The sequence below is a fragment of the Stegostoma tigrinum genome, chromosome 1 (assembly GCF_030684315.1).
Source record: "Stegostoma tigrinum isolate sSteTig4 chromosome 1, sSteTig4.hap1, whole genome shotgun sequence".
Taxonomy (NCBI): Eukaryota; Metazoa; Chordata; class Chondrichthyes; order Orectolobiformes; family Stegostomatidae; genus Stegostoma; species Stegostoma tigrinum.
The window spans coordinates 180,773,720-180,792,930 of record NC_081354.1 but is presented as its reverse complement, the minus strand read 5'-3'; the positions used below and the strand labels follow the sequence as shown (position 1 = coordinate 180,792,930).

The following is a 19,211-nucleotide window of genomic DNA, read 5'->3' as shown; positions in this document are numbered from 1 at the left end:
TGCCTTCACTGCTGACACCTCGAGCGGTGGGGCAGGAAGCCACAAGCCCTTTGATAACCCCAGCCAAGATCGACATTTACTTAACCAAAAGAGGGACATGAACCAATCAAATCTCACTGCAGAATCTACAACAGAAACATGCAATTACACAGTGCCTCTAACATGGTAAGACATTCCAAGGAGCTTCGGAGAGGCATTATCGAAGCCAATCTGGCAGCAATGTGCATAAGGTGACAGCAGGACAGGTGGAAAACAGGAGAGGAGATGGAGGCAAAGAAATTTAAAATCATAAGAACCAGGAACAAGAGAAGGCCATTTAGCCTCTCAAGTCTGCTCTCCAATTCAACAGGATCATGGCTATTGGCATTCTTCATGTCCTTGGAATCCCTACTGTGCCGATAGAGGCCTCTCAGCCCATCAAGTCTGCACCCACCCTCCAAAGAGCATCCTAACCAGATCCAGCATCCAACAACCTCACATTTACCATGGCTAATCTAACTAACCTACACATCCCCGGACACTCCAGGATAATTTAGCATCACCAATCCACCTAACCTGCTTACCTTTGGACTATGGGAGGAAATCTGCCCGGACATAGGAAGAACGTGCAAATTCGACACAGATAGTCACCTGACGGTAGTATCGAACCCAGGTTCCTGGCACTGTGAGGCTGCAGTGCTAAGTTCTGTGGCATGCACTTTCTTGCCCTTTCCCATAATGCTTGATTGTCCTACTGATCAAGAATTTATCTATCTCAGCCTGAATTTAGTGAAGGAATTCCAGAACTTTGTGTTCTGGCTGGCTGAAGAAAGGGTTACGAAAAGCGCAGGGAGGGATGGGGAAGGACTGAGATGGGACATTGACCAAGTGTCCAGGATTGAAGAAGGACAAGGATCTCAGAGGCTTTTGTAGGGCCCAGAGTAGCTGTCAGTCTCAGGATTGCTTATCTTTGCATCTATTCACCAGAATAGTACATTTCTGTACAATTCAGCTGTACAACTGAACAAAACTGAGAAAAAAAAATTATGAGGTTCATTTTGCCAATATTACCAGAGAAAAGATTACTTTAATCACTGTCAGTTATTTCTGTTGGTCAGAGGCATGAAGTGAACAGAATGTCCAAATGAATGGCAATCCATCATGAACATATTAAATGGACCTATTTCTTTCAAAGATCAGGAACAGTGAGGTATTGAGCTTCAGAGTGACTCAGACAAATTGCAATGATGGGCTTTTCTGATTGACACAGGACAGGCTGGTTTTAACACGCTGCACCATTGCACAATAAATCTGGATTCAAATCCAGCCCAGATGGAGAAGGTCCCTTTGTTGCAAGAATCTTAAAAACAAAATGAGTTCTGTCAGTCCCAATCCAATTACAGTAGGCACAAGTACACAGCAGGAAAAGTGCCCTCGCGTTAACCACAAATTGACAGTAACTCAAAAATCAATGACACCAAATATGAACAGCGGCATACCTGCCCACTGCTCTGAGAGTGCATTGGACATTGTTTTGAATAGGACTGTAACTGAAGTTATACTGGGGAAGGACGGGTAAATTCTACATCGCTCTTAAATTAGCTGTAATCGACCTTGGAGAGTCTGGTGCAAAGTGAAACTGCTCTTCAATTTTCCTGCATGAACAATGTCCCTCACCACAATCCACACAATAAGACTCATTTCAAAAGAGCCTTCTCACGTATGTGAGGTTTAAATCACAAAATGCATCGGGTTAGAAACTATGCCCCACAATACTTTATATACTTGCGTAAGATTCAAACAACGCATAAAATGAGTAGTGGTCACACAAGCAATCAAGCTCATTTCTTTCACAGACTATGCGACCACACGATTATCACCAGATCCAGCAGTGAAAGAGGCCACTGGGTCCATCATGTATATGCGAGCTTTATGAAAGTTTTCTCCAATTAGTCTCATCCCGTACTCTTTCCCAATAGTGAGGCACAGATTTCCCCTTCATGTATTCAATTCCCTTTTGATATTTATTAGTGAATCTGTTTTTATCCTTTAAGACAATGAATTCCAGATTCTAATAACCTATTAAATAATTATTTTATTCATCTCACTGTTATTTCTTCCGTAGGATATTAAATATGTTCCTTTGGGCAGGAATTTACTTTTCCCTGCCCTAGGCATGCAATGTCATTATTTCTCACACTCACTGTATCAATAATCATTTCAAACACATGTGCATCATATTGCACATTTCACAGCATCGAATTGAGGGTATAAAGGTCTCACACTCCATCTTACTTCAGGTCATTTGAAGCATGGTGCTCTCCTGTTATCTGAGGGTTTCATGCTAGCCCAGACACTTGTGTGTCTGTGCATCTAACATTTTCAACAATAGTTGTCATAAATGTCTGTTGGATTCTTCAGTACTATATAACCATGGCCAGTTTTTTACATTATAAAGGATAATCTAAGTGTTGCCACATTAGATAAAATATCCTTCTGGAGATAAACTCACTTTTACTCATGCGACATTCTGAGGTGGCTTTGATATCTCCTACTCACTCAGCCTTGACTTCAATGTCATTCTAAAAGTCGGAGTTAAGGCCTAGATTGACCTGCTCAACCTTGCCACCATTGGCCATCTTAAGTGGTTATGGATTAATGACATGTTTTTCAGACGGTGGGAGGCATATCCAGTCAGTGGGAAATCTGACTAAATAGCGACTCCTATCCATTAAAAAGTACGCACCTTCCACCCTGCTCCTGGTTCTGCTTTATCACGATTGACTACATTGTAGGCAATGCCCAGAGCTCCCATGGGTTTTCAGGTGCAAATTCTCACAGGTGGGGGCCTTCTCTCAATTTGGAGTAGGGAGGTGGGTCGAAATCCTGCCTTCCATCAATTAACATTCCTCGGAGGGGTAAATAGCTACAAGGTAGCTGTCAGGAGGGTGAGTTCCTATTTCATTCGAAGGTTGGGGAAGATTACCCAAGATTACTAACCTTTTAGGTATTGGAAAAAGCTTCCCCTTACGTGCTTTATCAATAACCACAATATTTTGGGACACCTCCTTTTAATTCCCCCTTTAACTCTCTACGCCCGAAAGACAATCATAACTTTTCAGTCTCCACATAACTCTATCATTTGAGTAATTATCCACTGGCTCTCTCTAATATGCTTCTTAAAATATCTTTTTTTTAAGAATCCCTACAGTGTGGAAACAGGCCCTTCAGCCCAACAAGTCCACACTGCCCTTTGAAGCATCCCACCCAAAACCATCCCCCTATAACCCACATACTCCTGAACACTATGGGCAATTTAGCATGGCCGATTCACCTAACCTGCACATCTTTGGACTGTGGGAGGAAACCAGAGCACCCGGAGGAAACCCACGCAGACACGGGAAGAATGTGCAAACTCCACACAGACAGTTGCCCAAGACTGGAATCGAACCTGGGTCCCTGGTGCTGTGAGGCTGCAGTGCTAATCACTGAGCCACCGTGCCGTCCCAAGTATGATAGCATTTGTCACAATACTTTAACAGGGTCTTAAACAGAGTTAAGGTTTAACATTTTTTTTTTGCGTTTGTACTTTTTGCCTCATCCATCAGCTCAAGAATCTCCCATAATTTTTTAATAGCACTATCACATGTCATCCTGCTCCTTAAGATTTGTGTAAAAGTGTCGCCAGCCCTAAGTCTGTTTTTGAATTATCTCCTTTATTTTACAAGGTTCTCCCGATTCTCCTTACTCACAAAACACTAATCACTTCACACTTCTCTGTGCTGTATTTTGCCTGCCACATGCCTGTCTCTCCCATCAGTTTGTGTAAGTCTTCACTCTGAAGTTTTTATTTGTTTACAGCATTTCCAAATGTCATGTCAAAGGTAGAATTTCAAATTATACCCAGGCTTAAGATATTGATATATCCAAAAACTCCACTGATTTCAACCTGGCAGGCACAATGTCTGCGTTTCTCAAGGCTGTTATCAATACCAGGCCCGAAACATTAATTCTGATTTCTCTTCACAGATGCTGCCAGACCTGCTGAGATTTTCCAGCAATCTCTGTGCTTGTTTCTGTTCATCAATATTCTCTGGCTTTTTGTCACTCATATAATTTCATATTTATATTGTGCCCATACCTTTAAACACACTATCCAATTTTACTAACATGACTGTTATTCCACATCTTGTTAAAGATCTTTTGAATGTCAGTATGCACAAGATCAACTTCATCAAACCATTGTTTCATTAAAAGCCACGAAAAAAATTGGTCAAATATGCTTTTACTCTAACAAATCTGCAACGTCTTTCATTTTTAGCCAATATTTTCTTTCAAATATCAATACATCTGGCTCTGTATTCTTGCAACTTTTTAATTCCAACATTAGCAGCTGTCAGGTTTATCTGTCTTGTCATACTTAACAATGCAATGATGCTTACAATCCTCCGAAAAGATTCACCTTTCAAAGAAGGATTGAAATATTTTGGCCAAATTCTCCTAAATTAGCATCCTAACTCCCCTCTGCAACACAGCGTGCATCCAGGTCCACACTTTGTTATCTCGTGCATCCCACTTGGGCTGGATACAGACAATTTGAGTCTCTTCATCTACTTTCATCTTTTTCCAATTTCTACACAGATCTAAGCGTTTTATTATAATGAGTCTCTGCTGTAGAGCTGTAACAGAAGTCAGTTCAAACATGATCAATCTACCTGACCTGCATATCTTTGGACGATGGGGGGGATGCCAGTGCACCCAGAGGGCACCCACACAGACATGGGGAGAATGTGCAAACTTCATTCTGTCACTTAAGGCTGGATTTGAACCCTGGTTTTGGGCACTGTGAGGCAGCAATGTTAACCACTGTGCCACCCATGTAAAGTCACAACAAGGCTACTCACTTGCATATGATAGCTGTACGCTTAGCATTTGAGAAGTTCTCCAGTTGCAAAGATTCCTGTGTTAGGAAGGCCACGGTGAGGTGAAAATAATTGTTCCAAAGCTGTGGAAACAATTTGAAGAATGAATTGTATAAGTTTAGGACTTGGGCTAGATTTCCCAGCAAACACTACCCCACACTCCCCGCCTCTAAGTCTGTTTGAGAATCCTGAAGCCACAACTCTCAGCATTTACATAGAGCGTATAGCAAAGTACTTCTGCCGCTGCCCAGTTATGGATGGCAGGCGGCCCAGGGCTATGGCAGGGTCGGCAGCCTCATTGGGAAAGCAGAACATTGTTGGCAAGGTGGTAGGACCAAGAAGATGTCTCAAAGCCTTACATAACACTGACGAAAGGCTCCTTGTTCAAGCACAAATCAACTTGGATCATGGCTGTGAGGATCTTCAGTGTGGGGGAGGGCTGGGGCTTCTTTTTGAGCCTGAATGCCCCATGGTGGTTTTTTTTCCACTCAGCATCATATGGCCTTCGATGCCCTGCCCCTAGATCAGCACCAGGCTCAAGACAGAGCCAGAAGAGTTGTGGTGGGGGGATGGGGAGGTGCAAGGAGTCTTTTGTCATGTGATTTTTGAGTTCAAGACACTTTGAGGAAAAGGCAATGTCGAGAACTCTCTTCAGGCTTGTGTTTATTTGTGCCATTGTTAACTACATATTAACATTACACACTATTGAAAGATCATTCCTTAAATGTTAACACATCATACTAGTCGGTATACTTTTTTGCATTTGTTTTTAGCATTCACAGAGCTACGGTTACAGGCTTCGACATATCTCTCCATGTGCTTTCCTCTCTTGTGTCCAACTCCAACCATACTGTGTTATTTATGCCCAATGAGGAGCAGCTCCATGACCTCATTGCAACATCATTCGAGTACCCTGAAGCCTTTGCACAACATTGATGCTGAGGCCTATAACCTCACCTTTAAAAAGTACTTGGAAGAACAACTTGAAATATCACAATGTTCATGGCAAATAGCCTTGTGCCAGAAAGTGGGAACTAATCTTGGCAGTAGTGTATTTTTGTCAGTGTAGGCTTGATGGGCTGAAGGGCCGCTTCTGTATTATATGATTCTATGATTCTAAAATGGGTGAATGTGATGACAGGAAAGGTCCACTGCTGAAAGGAAACTGCCCTAAGTCATGCCATAAGACCAGAAGATGAAGAAGTAGAAGTCAGCATTCAATCCACTTCACTATTCAATGAGACTAATAACCTTCAATTCTACTCTCTTACCTTTTCCCCATAACCCTTAATTCCTTTACTGATTAAAAATCAGTCTCATCTCAGACTTAAATACACATAATGACCCAGCCTCAACAGCCCTCTATGATACAGAATTCCATACACTCACTACCCTCTGAGAGAAGAAATTTCTCCTCATCTCTGCCTCATCTCTGCCTTAAATTTGTGACTCTTTACTCCGAGATCATGCCCTCTGGTCCTAGACTCTCCCACTAGTGGAAACAACCTTTCTGCATCTACCCTGTCAAGTCTCCAAAGAATTCTGTCTGTTTCAATAACCTCTCATTCTACAATACACCCCAATCTAGTCAACCTCATCTCATAAAACAGTCCCTCCATACTTGGTATCAGCTCAATGAGTCTTTTCTGCACTGCCTCCAATGCCAGTGTGTATTTCTTTAGATAAGGGGTCCAAAATCATTTAGAGTATTCCGGCCGTGGTTTGACTCAAGCCATGTATTTGTTTTAGCAAAACCTGCTCTTATACTCTATACCCTTTAAAATCAAGGCCAACATTCCATTTGTCTTCCCTATTACGTGTCGAACTTGGATGCTAGATTTTTATGATTCATAGATGAGACTTCTAAATCCCTTTGTTCTGTCACTTTCTATTTATAATTTCTTTCATTGTTTTCTCTGGGAAGCAAGACACCAATTTCAATTGGCAGCCTACCACTAGAAGAGTCAATTAGAGGTGAGATATATCCCCCAGGTTTTCAGAGAATACCTCCATCCTCACCACCATCAAAAATCTGGACTTTAATTTCATCATCTAAGATAAAAAAAGGAATGTCTTCTCTCAGAGGTAACAAGGTGCAGAGCTAGATGAACATAGCAGACCAGGCAGCATCAGAGGAGCAGGAAAGCTGATGCTTCGGGTCTGGAGCCTTTTTCTCCAGACCCGAAATGTCAGTGTTCCTGCTCCTCTGATGCTGCTTGGCCTGCTGTGTTCATCCAGCTCTACACCTTGTTATCTCAGATTCTCCAGCATCGCCAGTTCCTACCATCTCTGAGCGAGTCTTCTCTCAAGAGGGTTGTTCATCTTTGGGACTATCTTCCTCAGAGTGTAGTGGAGGTTGGATCATTGAATGTATTCCAGACTGAGTTAGAAAGGCTTTTGATCCACAAGGGTTACAGGGATCATGCAGGAAAGTGGAAACAGTGCTACAATCAGATTTTAGCGAGTAACAGAGGGAACACAAAGGGACAAATGACCTTCTCCTCTTCCCACTTCTTATGTGCCAATCCTGGCCCGGGAATACTTGCTGTGACCATTGGATATCTGACTGGAGAAATGTTCATTTCCTCACATGTACAATCATTAGTGTGAAGATTCACACAGATACTTGCACAACAGTGCTTTTAAATAAATAACTTGCTCCCAATCTAGCAGAAAGCACTGCCTTTTGAATTAGTGGATAACGATGTAAAATTGCTGACTGGATTGATGTGGTAACCCCGTCGTGTCAACCATACATTCACCGTCACTCCTCCTGTGAAGCTATTTGTTCCACATGAACGTACCTGGAGCTCAAAGCTTGCGCTGTTCAAAAACATTTTATTCAATGTCTCTGCATAGTGGTTGATAGCTCGGAGGAAAACCCTGCGGAGAAAAGAACACACAATTCATTGCCAAAAAAGTTTTCCGACAGAAGACTCCCAAAGCAAGTCGCGGTGGAAGGGAAATGAAAACGAGGCTTATGTTTCAAGCGGAGGTACAAGAAGCAATCAGAAGGGCTAATGGAATATTTTAATCTTTATCTCAAAAGGCCTGGAATATGAAGCAGATGAAGAGGTGACTCAACTGAGTTGAACATGGATAAGATGCTACCTGCAGCGTTGTGTTCAATGCTGAGTCTCAAATGAAAACGCAGCAAGCTTTTTACTGACCGGCACTTACAGGGCCACCTGAGTGCCAGTAGATCAAATATTCTGGACAATCAAGATGCCGACATATTCAATGTAAAAACACATACTGAGTAACAGAAATGTAAAGCAGGAGGTACAGACATCACCATTATACTTTAAATGCAGCTTAAATCACTTAATTAGTAACGTATGTAGGCCTTAAGTAAAACATGCTGACAGCCAGCCTTCTAAGATAAAAAAGTGTGAAGCTGGATGAACACAACAGGCCAAGCAGCATCTCAGGACCACAAAAGCTGACATTTCGGGCTTAGACCCTTCACAGAACTCTCTGATGAAAGGTCTAGGCCTGAAACGTCAGCTTTTGTGCTCCTATGATGCTGCTTGGCCTGCTGTGTTCATCCAGCTCCACACTTTGTTATCTCTGGATTCTCCAGCATCTGCAGTTCCCATTATCTCTGGTGACAGTCAGCCTTCTCACTTGTACCCTTAACTGGCTTCCTTGGACATTGTGGTATTTGAGGAGAAATTGACTTGAAATTAAATCAACAGTTGATATTTTGTGTGGCCGTTTGACTGAACAACAAGAATATTTACATTGAGGTAAACACATTTACAAAACAAAATAACTAGACAGGGTACTACAGTAAACTTCACGGTATTTGAAGTATGTAAGTTTTGCTGGTTTATCAAGAGTGTTGATTCATAAGATGCTGGTTAAAATAAATTCAGAGATAGTCGGAATTGCCAATGCTGGAGAATCTGAAATAACAAGGTGGATGAACACAGCAGGCCAAGCAGCATTAGAGGAGCAGGAAAGCTGGCATTTCAGGCATGGACCTTTCTTCAGAAAGCCTGAAGAAGGTTTTCTGAAGAAGGGTCCAGACTCGAAACATCAGCCTTCCTGCTCCTCTGATGCTGCTTGGCCTGCTGTGTTCATCCAGCTCTACACCTTGTTATCTCAGGTTAAAGTAAAGTTTGCTGTAATATGAGATAAGGTCAGGAGTAGGCAACTTGGCCCTTCAAGCCTGCCCTGCCATTTCATGGATGATCTAATTGTCATCTCAAATCCACATTCCTACCTACCCTTGGAAACCTTTCTCACCCTCGTTTGTCAAGAGGCAATTGATCTCTGCCTTAAAAGTATCAAAGGCTCTGCTTCTTCTGCCTTTTGTGAAAGAGAGTGCAGTTAAGATATTTAGGCCTTAGAGGGTAGATTTACTGGAATAAAACCAGGGTTCACGGTATGACTATGAAGGAGAGGTTGTGTGACCTGGAACATAGCAGATGGAAGAGCAACCTAATTGAATTTCCTTCTTTCATGAAGGAAAGAAGGCAAACAAAAATCTTCACACAAAATCTACAGATGTCTCTGCAGATGTTTGAAATCTTTGGGATTGAGATTGATCGTTTTCTGTTAAGATGTGGGACCAAGGTGGGGAAATGGAATTCAGGGAACCAGAATAAATTCATAGAAAGATAGGGCGGACTTGGACAGGCTGAATGGCCAACACTTATTCCTATTTCCTATACTGCTTCATCGTTCTTTAAAAAAAAAGTTAGAACTTGTTGTGAAGGCAATGCAAATCAAGTCACAATATGAATGTGATCGGGAGGCTGAAGTGAGAAAATGATGTCTGTTTATCAAATTTGCATTTGTGTTTTTGGGCTCACTAACAGGCAGGCTGTAAGGACAGTGAAGAAGCTGCAGCAGGAGCAGGTCACTCAGTGCCTTGGATAATGTCAGGGATGGCAACATTTTATACCCAGAAGAGTGGTGCTCACTGCGTCTTTGCTTGTATTTTTGATGTGAGAAGAGCCATAGAAAATAGGACCAGGAATCAGCCCTTCAAGCCTGCTCTGAGCAATTTGGCAAAAATTTTTTGAATGAGTGGCCTGCATCCGAATAGACTTCTGAAGTGTTTCTTTGACTTTAAAGTACTTCAAGATATCTTGAGGCGCTACAGAAATTCCATTGCTTCTTTCACCCGCTGTTAGACAATAAATTCTGACCTTGCCGGCGATGCCCACATCCTGAGAATGAATTAGAGAGAAAAAAGAATGCAGCCAGAAGTCACTGGCAGCAAGTAAAGAATGGATCCCTGGCTAGTATCCACCCTGTCATGTCCTCAGATTGTGTACTTTCTTCCCATTAGAGTATTCCTGACACCATCACCTTGCTAGAGATGTGTAATTTTACCTGTTGATAGGTCAGCAACACTTGATATTACTCAGTTTAATCATTGCATTTTGCTCATGAGCTAGTGGAGGGACTTAATCCATTTATAGCATCAACCAACAAGTTTAGAGCATTAGCAACAGATTGGATCAGAAAGACTGAATGTCCTGTGTCATGCATTCTGTTCCTTTTTAATTCATGATTAGGTTGGGCAAGTAACAGCAACTGATATAAAAACCGAAAGAACTGTGAACGCTCTAAATCAGGAGCGAAAACAGAAGTTGTTGGAAGCTCAGCAGGTCTGGCAGGTTCTGTGAAGAAAACAATCAGAGTTAACGGTTTGGGAACGGTGACCCATCCTCAGAACCAAACCTGAAGCTTTAACTCTAAACAACACAGGAAATGACATCACCAACACCGGAAATGGCATCACCGACCCAAAGAAACCTAAACAGATAAATAGAAAGTGGGACATAACACCAGCGCTTTGTCGGAGGCTCACTGATGATGTAACCTAGAATGGTGATGAAACGTCTGAAGACTAACCTTTCAGCTCAGCGAGCAAACTCACATCCTTTAACTCTTTTTTCTTCACAAACGCTGTCACAGCTGCTGAGCTTCCAGCAACTTCAGTTTTTGTGCCTGCAATTGTTGGCTGTCCTCAAATGCCTCCTAAGGCAGGGACTCTTGTGGTGCAGAGTCCCTAACTCTGGATTGAGAGACCTGGGTTCAAGTCCCACCTGTTCCAAAGAGACGCAATAACATTTCCGAACAGGTTGTTTTCAGGTAAATGCCTCCTCAGAAGGTTTGCGCAGCCAGCCTTGAGCGGGTATATCCAAAGAGCTGTTCAGGAAGGAATTCCAGGATTTTGACACGGCGATGGTGATATCGTTCCATGTCAGAATGTTCTGTGGAAGCTACTGTCAAAGGAGGATTTGTAAGTTATTGCACCACATCTTCGGACGGTACAACTGCTTCCATTGTAAACTGGAGGGAATGAACGATTAAGGAGTGGATGGGTTGCCAATCAAACTTTTTCCTGGGTGGTGTTGAGCTTCTTGAGTGCTGTGGGAGCTGCACTTGTCCAGGAAAGCGGGGAATAATTGCATCACATTCAAGACTGCTGTCTTATGGATGTTGGACAAACATTGGGGAGTTGGACGGTGAGTTAAGTTGCAGAATATCTCAGCATCTGACCTGCTCTTGTAACTACAGTAGTCATAGATAACTGTCTAGGTATGTTTCTCAAGGAGTCGTACAACATGGAAACAGTTGCTTCTGTCTCACTCTTCCATGATAAACCCCAGTATGTTGATGAAGATTACACAACCATTTGAGAGCATCCTCATGTCCATTCTAGTGATGGAGAGATGGGTATTGGTGAAGCAACTGAAGATGAACAGCTCTGATGAATTCAAGTAGTATCCTAGGAGAGGGAGTACACAGTATCCACCAATACTCTTGATGCCTTTATATGAAGCTGGGCATTGCTGGGGGTGCTTTATCTCCCATTCCAATTCCGTTTTGATTTAACTTCCCCTTCGGTCCCTAACTCCCTCTCTCTTTTGGTAGTCTGCATTATCTCTAATGGATTTTGCATGTAAATGAATCAATTAGGAGACATGGGTGATTTACTGGTGGTGGCTAACAGAGGAAAAGTACCGCGGGTGATTTGATGGTTGGGGAAAAACAAATTTTCAGTCATGTGTAAGAGCACTCCTGGGTATAAAAAATAAAAGAAAAATAAAATTAAATAAATATTTTAGGTTGCTACGAGCCAGAAGACCTGGGTCCAAGTCCTACCTGCTCTAGAGGTATGTAATAATATCTCTGAACAGGTAGATTAGAAAATATTTTATAAAAAAAAGAACTCAGATGAACTTCCACATTATGCAGAGAACCTCATTGTCACAATGATGATTCTTAGCCACGTCATTTTGCTGTTAACTGTGAGCACAGCTTTGTTTGAACAGAGAATGCTGATAGCGTCATAGAGCTCACACAGTGCCCTATGGTGTGACACAGCTGAATAAGCTTGGACGCACAGCTGAAATGACACGATTTACTGAGTTAATTACTGGATCTGATCATGTTAATGCAGCTCCTACGCATTGTGGGCATAGGAGCTCCCCTCAGTCAATGTCCCTGATGTGTTCATCAAATCCAACTGAGGAAACATAACAACAGCAACCAGAATGAAAAAAAACCTACAGAACTCAGCAGAACAAACACATGCATCCAGCTAAACATCAATTTGTACTTGTGTGCCATCTATTACCTAACAAACTGCTCAAAGCACTTTATAGGCTGATTAAATTATATGTAGTTCCATTATTTTATCCATGGGATATGTGTATCGCTGGCTGGACCAGCATCCATCTCTAACTGCCTTGCGGAATGTGGTACCTTCACAAGCCACAGCAGTCCATGGTGGGTGGAGGTATTCCACAGTGCTGTGAGAAAGGGAATTCCAGGATTTTAATCATAAGATCCTAAGATGTAGGACCAGAAGTGGGCCATTCCGCCCATTGAGTCTGCTTAGTCCCAACAAAAAGTGGAAAAATCAGTCTTGTGCATCCCAACGAGCATCTCAGAGGAGGGAAGAGAGGTTTAAGGAGGAAATTCCATGCTCTGGGTGTAGGCAACTGAAAACACAGCCATTCCTGATGAGATGACTGAAATTGTCCAACAGGCCAGAATTAATTATGTGTAGATAACGTGGAAAGTTGTGGGGCTCAAAATATCAACAAAGATAAGGAGGTGAAGGGGATGGCACAATGGAGGGATTTGAAAACTTGGATGAGAATTTGCAACTCGAGGTCTTTCCTAACCGCATGGGACAGTCTGGGCAATATATAGACCAGTAAGCCCGGGGGTGAAAAGAACTTGACATGAGAAATGGCAAAGTCAGACAGCTTTGGATGACATCAAGTGACCTGAAAACCAAATTCCTCCACCATTGATGCATCATGGCATTGATGTTCACTATCTTCATGACGTACTGCCTCAATTAAATTAATTTGGGACTATAGTCCGCATGAGCTGGTTGGAACAAAGGGCCTGTTTCCATGATGTACGATTCTATGATTCTACACCTCATGAAGGCCTCTTTGTCAGCATCCCCTAAACCTGTGACATCAACCACAGAGAAGGGCGAAGGTAACAAATGTACAGAAACCTCATTAACCGCAAGTTTCCCTCCAAACCATGTACTCTCCCACACTGGACATATATCATTGTTCCTTCAATATTCCTGGATCAGAATGTTGGTGTTTCCTTCCTCACAGGGCTGTACAGATTCCATACACACTACAGCAGTTCGAGAAAACGACCCAGCACAACCTTGCCATGGTATAATTTAGAGTTGGCAACTGATACCATCTTTGTTTGGTTGAGTTTTGCATTCCCTTTCCGAATCAGATCAGTTTTGTTACCTCCTTACTCAACAGTCAGAAAGGTCTTTCCAGTGCAATGGGTAGTTTCTCTGCTTCGAATACCTTAACTCGGAGTTCAATCCCCACCTCAGGCCTTAACATCCAAGGTAATGATAATGAAAATTGCAAATCCTTCCAACACATCACCGAATGGCAGATGGTTAATAGAACACAGTACATAGAACAATACAGCACAGAACAGGACCTTCAGACTTCGGTGTTGCGCTGACCTGTGAACTAATCTAAGCCCCTCCCCCTACACTATCCCATCATTATCCATATGCTTATCCAAGGACTGTTTAAATGCTGAGTTAACGACATTGGCAGGCAGGGCTTTCCACACCCTTACCACTCTCTGAGTAAAGAACCTGCCTGTGACATCTGTCTTAAATCTATCACCCCTCAATTTGTAGCTATGCCCCCTCGTACAAGCTGAAGACATCATCCTTGGAAAAAGACTCTCACAGTCCACCCTATCTAATCCTCTGATCATCTTGTATGTCTCTATTAAATCCCCTCTTAGCCTCCTTCTCTCCATGGAGAACAGACCCATGTCCCTCAGCCTTTCTTCATAGGACCTGCACTCCAGACCAGGCAACATCCTGGTAAATCTCCTCTGCACCTTTTCCAAGAGAGATTTTCATACATGCATGTGATGGAAAGAATGCTGAAATCTGTAGTATCGTTATCCTTCACTCCATGTTTCAACGCGATTGCAAGAGGGCATGTTGCTACTGCAACTTGGACTCCACAACAAGGTCACGCCGAACATCTCTTCCAACTGACACACTTTTGACAGGTGCTCGAGAACCACTGTCCTTGTCCAAACAGTAAATTGTCTCAACGCTTGAGTTCCACCTAAACCTGTCGGCACAGCATCCAATTTCACATTGAAATGTGTGATTTAGTTATCAAGCCTCACTTCTCTTAAACAATGAAATATTCAGCAGATATTAAGGCAGTCAAAACTGCTTCAGGATGGCTTCATGCCATATGAGTCAATACTGGAGGGTGCAGATGTGATCTGATTTTCAATTTCTTTTATGTTTTTCCTGAAGATATATATGTGAGTTCTCCGGCTTGACAGGGCACCAAAGACAGGCATTCGAATCATTTTTGCACTGTTTTCACGCAACAAATGTTAGACGCAAACATTCCAGGTGCCACAGACTCATTCCCTTTATCATTCATAGGATGAGAGTGCCGCTGGCTAGGCAACATTTATTGCCCATCCCTAATTGCCCAGAGGGCAGTTAGGGGTCAACCACATGGCTGTGGGTCTGTAGGTCTCTCCGGGTAAGGATGATAGTTTCCTTTCCTAAAGGACATTAGTAAACCTGATAAGTTTTTCCGACAATAGGCAATGGATTCATAATCATTATTAAATTCTTAATTCCAGATTTTTTTTTATTGAATTCAAATTCTACTATCTGCCTTGGTGGGATTTGAACCCAGGTCCCGTGGATTAATGGTCTCGTGATAATACCACTAGGCCATCGCATAGCAAGCAGTCCTTTCTCTTGTACCCAAACAAATTCCAACCCCAGGAAATTGCCCTTCCACGATATTAGTCACTAGATCGTTGACCTGACTATAAGATGAATGATTTCCTTTCCGAAGGAACACTCCATTTTCACAACAATCATTGCTGGTCATTATTACTGAGGCCAGCTTTCATTTCCAGATTTATGAATTCAGTTCAAGTTCTATGTTATGCTGGCACAGAATTTGAACAAATAGCCACCAAACTTCAGCGTGGACCTTTAGACAACTACAGCCCCGAATGCCATCTGACATAAGAGCATTGGTAGGCCATTCAGCCCATCCTGACTGCTCTGCCGTTCAATGAGATCATGGCTGACCTTATAATCTTCAGCTCCACTTTCCTTGCCTTTTCCTGTAGCTTTCTGCAATCTTCCTCTATTTAAATAATATTCATTTCATCTGTGCTTCCGGCCAAAGTGCATAAGCTCACAGTTTCCTTCATTACATTCCATCTGTCAAGGTTTGGCCCACTTGCTTAACCTCTCTCTATTTGTCTGCAGGCTTTTTGAGTCATCTCCACCTCTTGTCTTCCCACCTATTTTTATGTAATTTCCAAACTTGGTGATGGTACATTCTCATTCTTCACCCAAGCCATTGACAAATTCTGCAAATAACTGTGGCCCCAACGCAGAACACAGCAGTACTCCTCTAGTTACAGATTGCCATATTGAAAGTGCCCCCTTTTCCCAACCCTCTGTTTTCTATTTGTCAGTCAATCCTCAACCAGGCTAATATGCTACCCCTAACATCATGACTATTGACTTATGAAGTAGCCTAATGTGTAACACCTTAACAAACACCAACTGAAAATAAAAATACCTTGCATTCACTGCTTCTCTTTTGACTATTCATAATCTTCAAGGAGCCTTGGTGACTCTGTTTGAGTATATTTTGTATTTTAAATGCTCTGGTATTACATCTTTACAGCAGACTCTTAACATTTTCTCAATTACAGATACTAAAATAACTGGCCTATCATGAACTGTTCTTTGTCTCCTTCCCTTTTTAAGTCAAGCGATAAGATTAAAACAATACTGCTGGAAAAGCTCAGCAGGACTGGCAGTATCTGTGAAGGAAAAAACAGAGTTAATGTTTCGGGTCCGGTGACCCTTCCTCAGAACTGGCAGTTTTCCAATCTTTGGGGGCTTTTCCAGAATCTAAGGATTATTGGAACAGCTTCTTTCTCCTCAGAAACATTTCAGCATGTCCAGGGATGCATTGTCTTACGCTTCATTAGTTTTGCTGGAACTTTTTCTTTCGTGATAGTTATTGATTTATTCCCTCTCCTCTTCCAGTGACATTCACACTAAACTAAAATCTCTCCTGCACAAGGGTTTAGTATGTGTCGTGCTCTAGAGCAGACAGAATTTTTTTTACGAATTCATGTTTGTCGAGAATGGAAGATGGCAAGGTTAGCCAGGAGGGTTCACACGGTCACTACCTTTGGACTGTGAATTGTGTGTCTTGTACAGGCAAGACACATGGTCAGGTCCAATCTAGAGAAAGTTGGAGAGGTTTATCAGAAATCTCAGGTGATTCTGCCAGGAATGGTGGGTTTGAGTTTTCAGGAGAGGCTGGATAGGCTGGAACTTTTTCACTGGAGCATAGGATAGTTGAGGGGTGATCTTATAGAGGGGCATTGATAAGGTGGTAATAGGTGCTTTTACCCTAAGATGGGGGATTTCAAGAGTAGACAACATTTTTCTAAGGTGAGAGGAGGAAGATTTTAAAAAGGCATGAGGGACAATTTTTTACACAGTGAGCAGTTTGTGTTGAAATAAACTTCCAGACAACGGGATGGATGCAGGTGCATTGACAACATTTAAAAGCTCTTCCCCATGGTAGCGGAATATAAAACTAAAGGGCAGAGGTTTAAGGTGAGAGAGAAGAGATACTGAAGAGGCTAGAGTGGCAGGTTTTTTCGCACAGAGGGTGGTGAGAGTCTGGAACGGGTTGCCAAAGGTAGTAGGGGAGGCAAGTACAGGAGGTAAGGTTAGGAAGTTTGCAGTTTGCCCCACAATTGGTGGTAGTGGACAGTGAGGAAGATTACCTCCAAGTACAACAGGATCTTGATCAGATGGGCCAGCGGGCCGAGGAGTGGCAGATGGAGTTTAACTTATATAAATGCGAGGTGTTGCATTTTAGAAAGGCAAATCAGGGCAGGACTTATACATTTAACGGGGAGTGTGGCTGAACAAAGGAATCTTGGAATGCAGGTTCATAGTTCCTTGAAAGTGGAGTTACAGGTAATAGGATGGTGAAGAAGGCATTTGATAAGGTTGCTTTTGTTGGTCAGTTGGCAAAGTCTAAAATGAGAAGACATGGGTTTAAGGTGAGAGGGGAAAGATTGAAATGGGATCCGAGGAGCAACATTTTTCACACAGAGGGTGGTATGTGTATGGAATGAGCTGCCAGAGGAAGTAGCGGAGGCTGGTACAATTACATGGCACAGTTCTAAGGTGTACACAGGGACAGAGGCACCCTTCGGGGTGTATGTTCATATATCTTTAAAGGTAGAAGGACATATTAGGTATGGTTAGCAAAGTACATGGGATCTCGGGCTTTATAAATAGAGGCATTGAGTATAAAATCATGAGCAGGAAAATAATTGCTGAACTTTTATTCAGCCCTTGACCAAGCACAGCTCGAGCATTGCTTTCAGCTGTGGTGACCACATTTTAAGAAGGATGTGAGAGCCCCTGAGAGCGTGCAGAGGACATTTAACAGGATGGTTCCAGTGGTGAATACATTTAGTTACAAGTTAGCATGCACGATCTGGGATTGTTCCCAAGAAGCAAAGGAGATTGAGGTGAAATTTGAAGGAGGAATATATGATTGCAACGTTGTATCAATAAATGGTTGTGAAAGGGTCAATGTTGAAGACAGCAGTCAATTGATGACATCAGGTGGGAAAATCAGAGGAATAGCTCTGAGTCGCAAAGGGGACAGATATGTCATTATCTCTCCCAATAGCCTTCGTAACATGGTGCAACTTGTACCTAATTGCTGTCTTGTAAGAAATTATATCTTGTTTAAACAAGTGCCTCTTCTTGTTAAGGCTCACACAGGGTTGCTCCTCGGCCATGTAAACTAAATCCACCATTAGACCGAGTCAAGGAAAGAGAAATGATGACAACACTTTTTTGTCCACAAATACCACAGTCACAAACATAGAACGTAGAACACAGAACATAGAGCATAGAACGATACAGCGCAGAACAGGCCCTACGGCCCTCGATGTTGCGCCGGCCTGTAAACTCATCTAAGCCCATCCCCCTATGCTATCCCATCATCATCCATATGCTTATCCAAGGACTGTTTAAATGCCCCTAATGTGGCTGAGTTAACTACATTGGCAGGCAGGATGTTCCACGTCCTTACCACTCTTATCACACTTATGTAGGCAAGACATAACTGTTCCCATTAGCTAATGGTGCAAGGACTAGGGGGCAATATTTTAAGGCTTCGAACAAAAGACACAAAAGGAATTTGAGGAAACGCTTTTTGACACATTGAGAGGTATGGACTTGGAACTCACTGCCCACCCACAGGGGCAATAACAGTGTTAGCAAACAATAGTATTTGGAAATGAACACTGGTCATACAGGGCCACTGTTCTGACAACCTGGAACAGAGTGCATCACTCACAGGTTTTACTGGCTTTTCTTCAGCGAACAGAGCTAGTGGAAGCTGAGATGGCTAACAATTTGAAACATTAGATGGACACTTGCAAGAACTAAAGTTGTAGGAGTGTGGGAATGAGAAAAGGGTGGAGGGACAGGATAGCACCATGAAGACAGTTCATGAACTCAATCTCCTTCTCTGCAGTAAACAACTCATTGTGTGTCCCAGGACACTGAAGTCTCTTTGGACCGCTATTGCTTTGTGATTGTTTTGAATCCCTAATTTATCTCTAGTTCCTTCTACCTCCACTAACCTCCTTTCCTTCTTTCTCACACCCCAATGCCATATTCTTAAATCTCCAGTTTATGTTTCTCGAGTGGAG

General features: G+C 42.5%; 1 protein-coding gene across 3 annotated transcripts in view; it reads right to left on the bottom strand.

Moving 5' to 3' along the window:
- LOC125454992 (dedicator of cytokinesis protein 2-like) overlaps positions 1-19,211 on the bottom strand; it is a 1,138,509-nt gene that overhangs the window by 295,018 nt on the left and 824,280 nt on the right. For all 3 annotated transcript variants that reach the window (XM_059650434.1, XM_059650430.1, XM_059650433.1), the window contains 2 exons: positions 7,706-7,784; positions 4,884-4,984 (listed from right to left, as the gene is read on the bottom strand). In XM_059650434.1, coding sequence (XP_059506417.1) covers positions 4,884-4,984; positions 7,706-7,784 — 180 coding nt within the window. The remainder of the gene's footprint in view (positions 1-4,883; positions 4,985-7,705; positions 7,785-19,211) is intronic.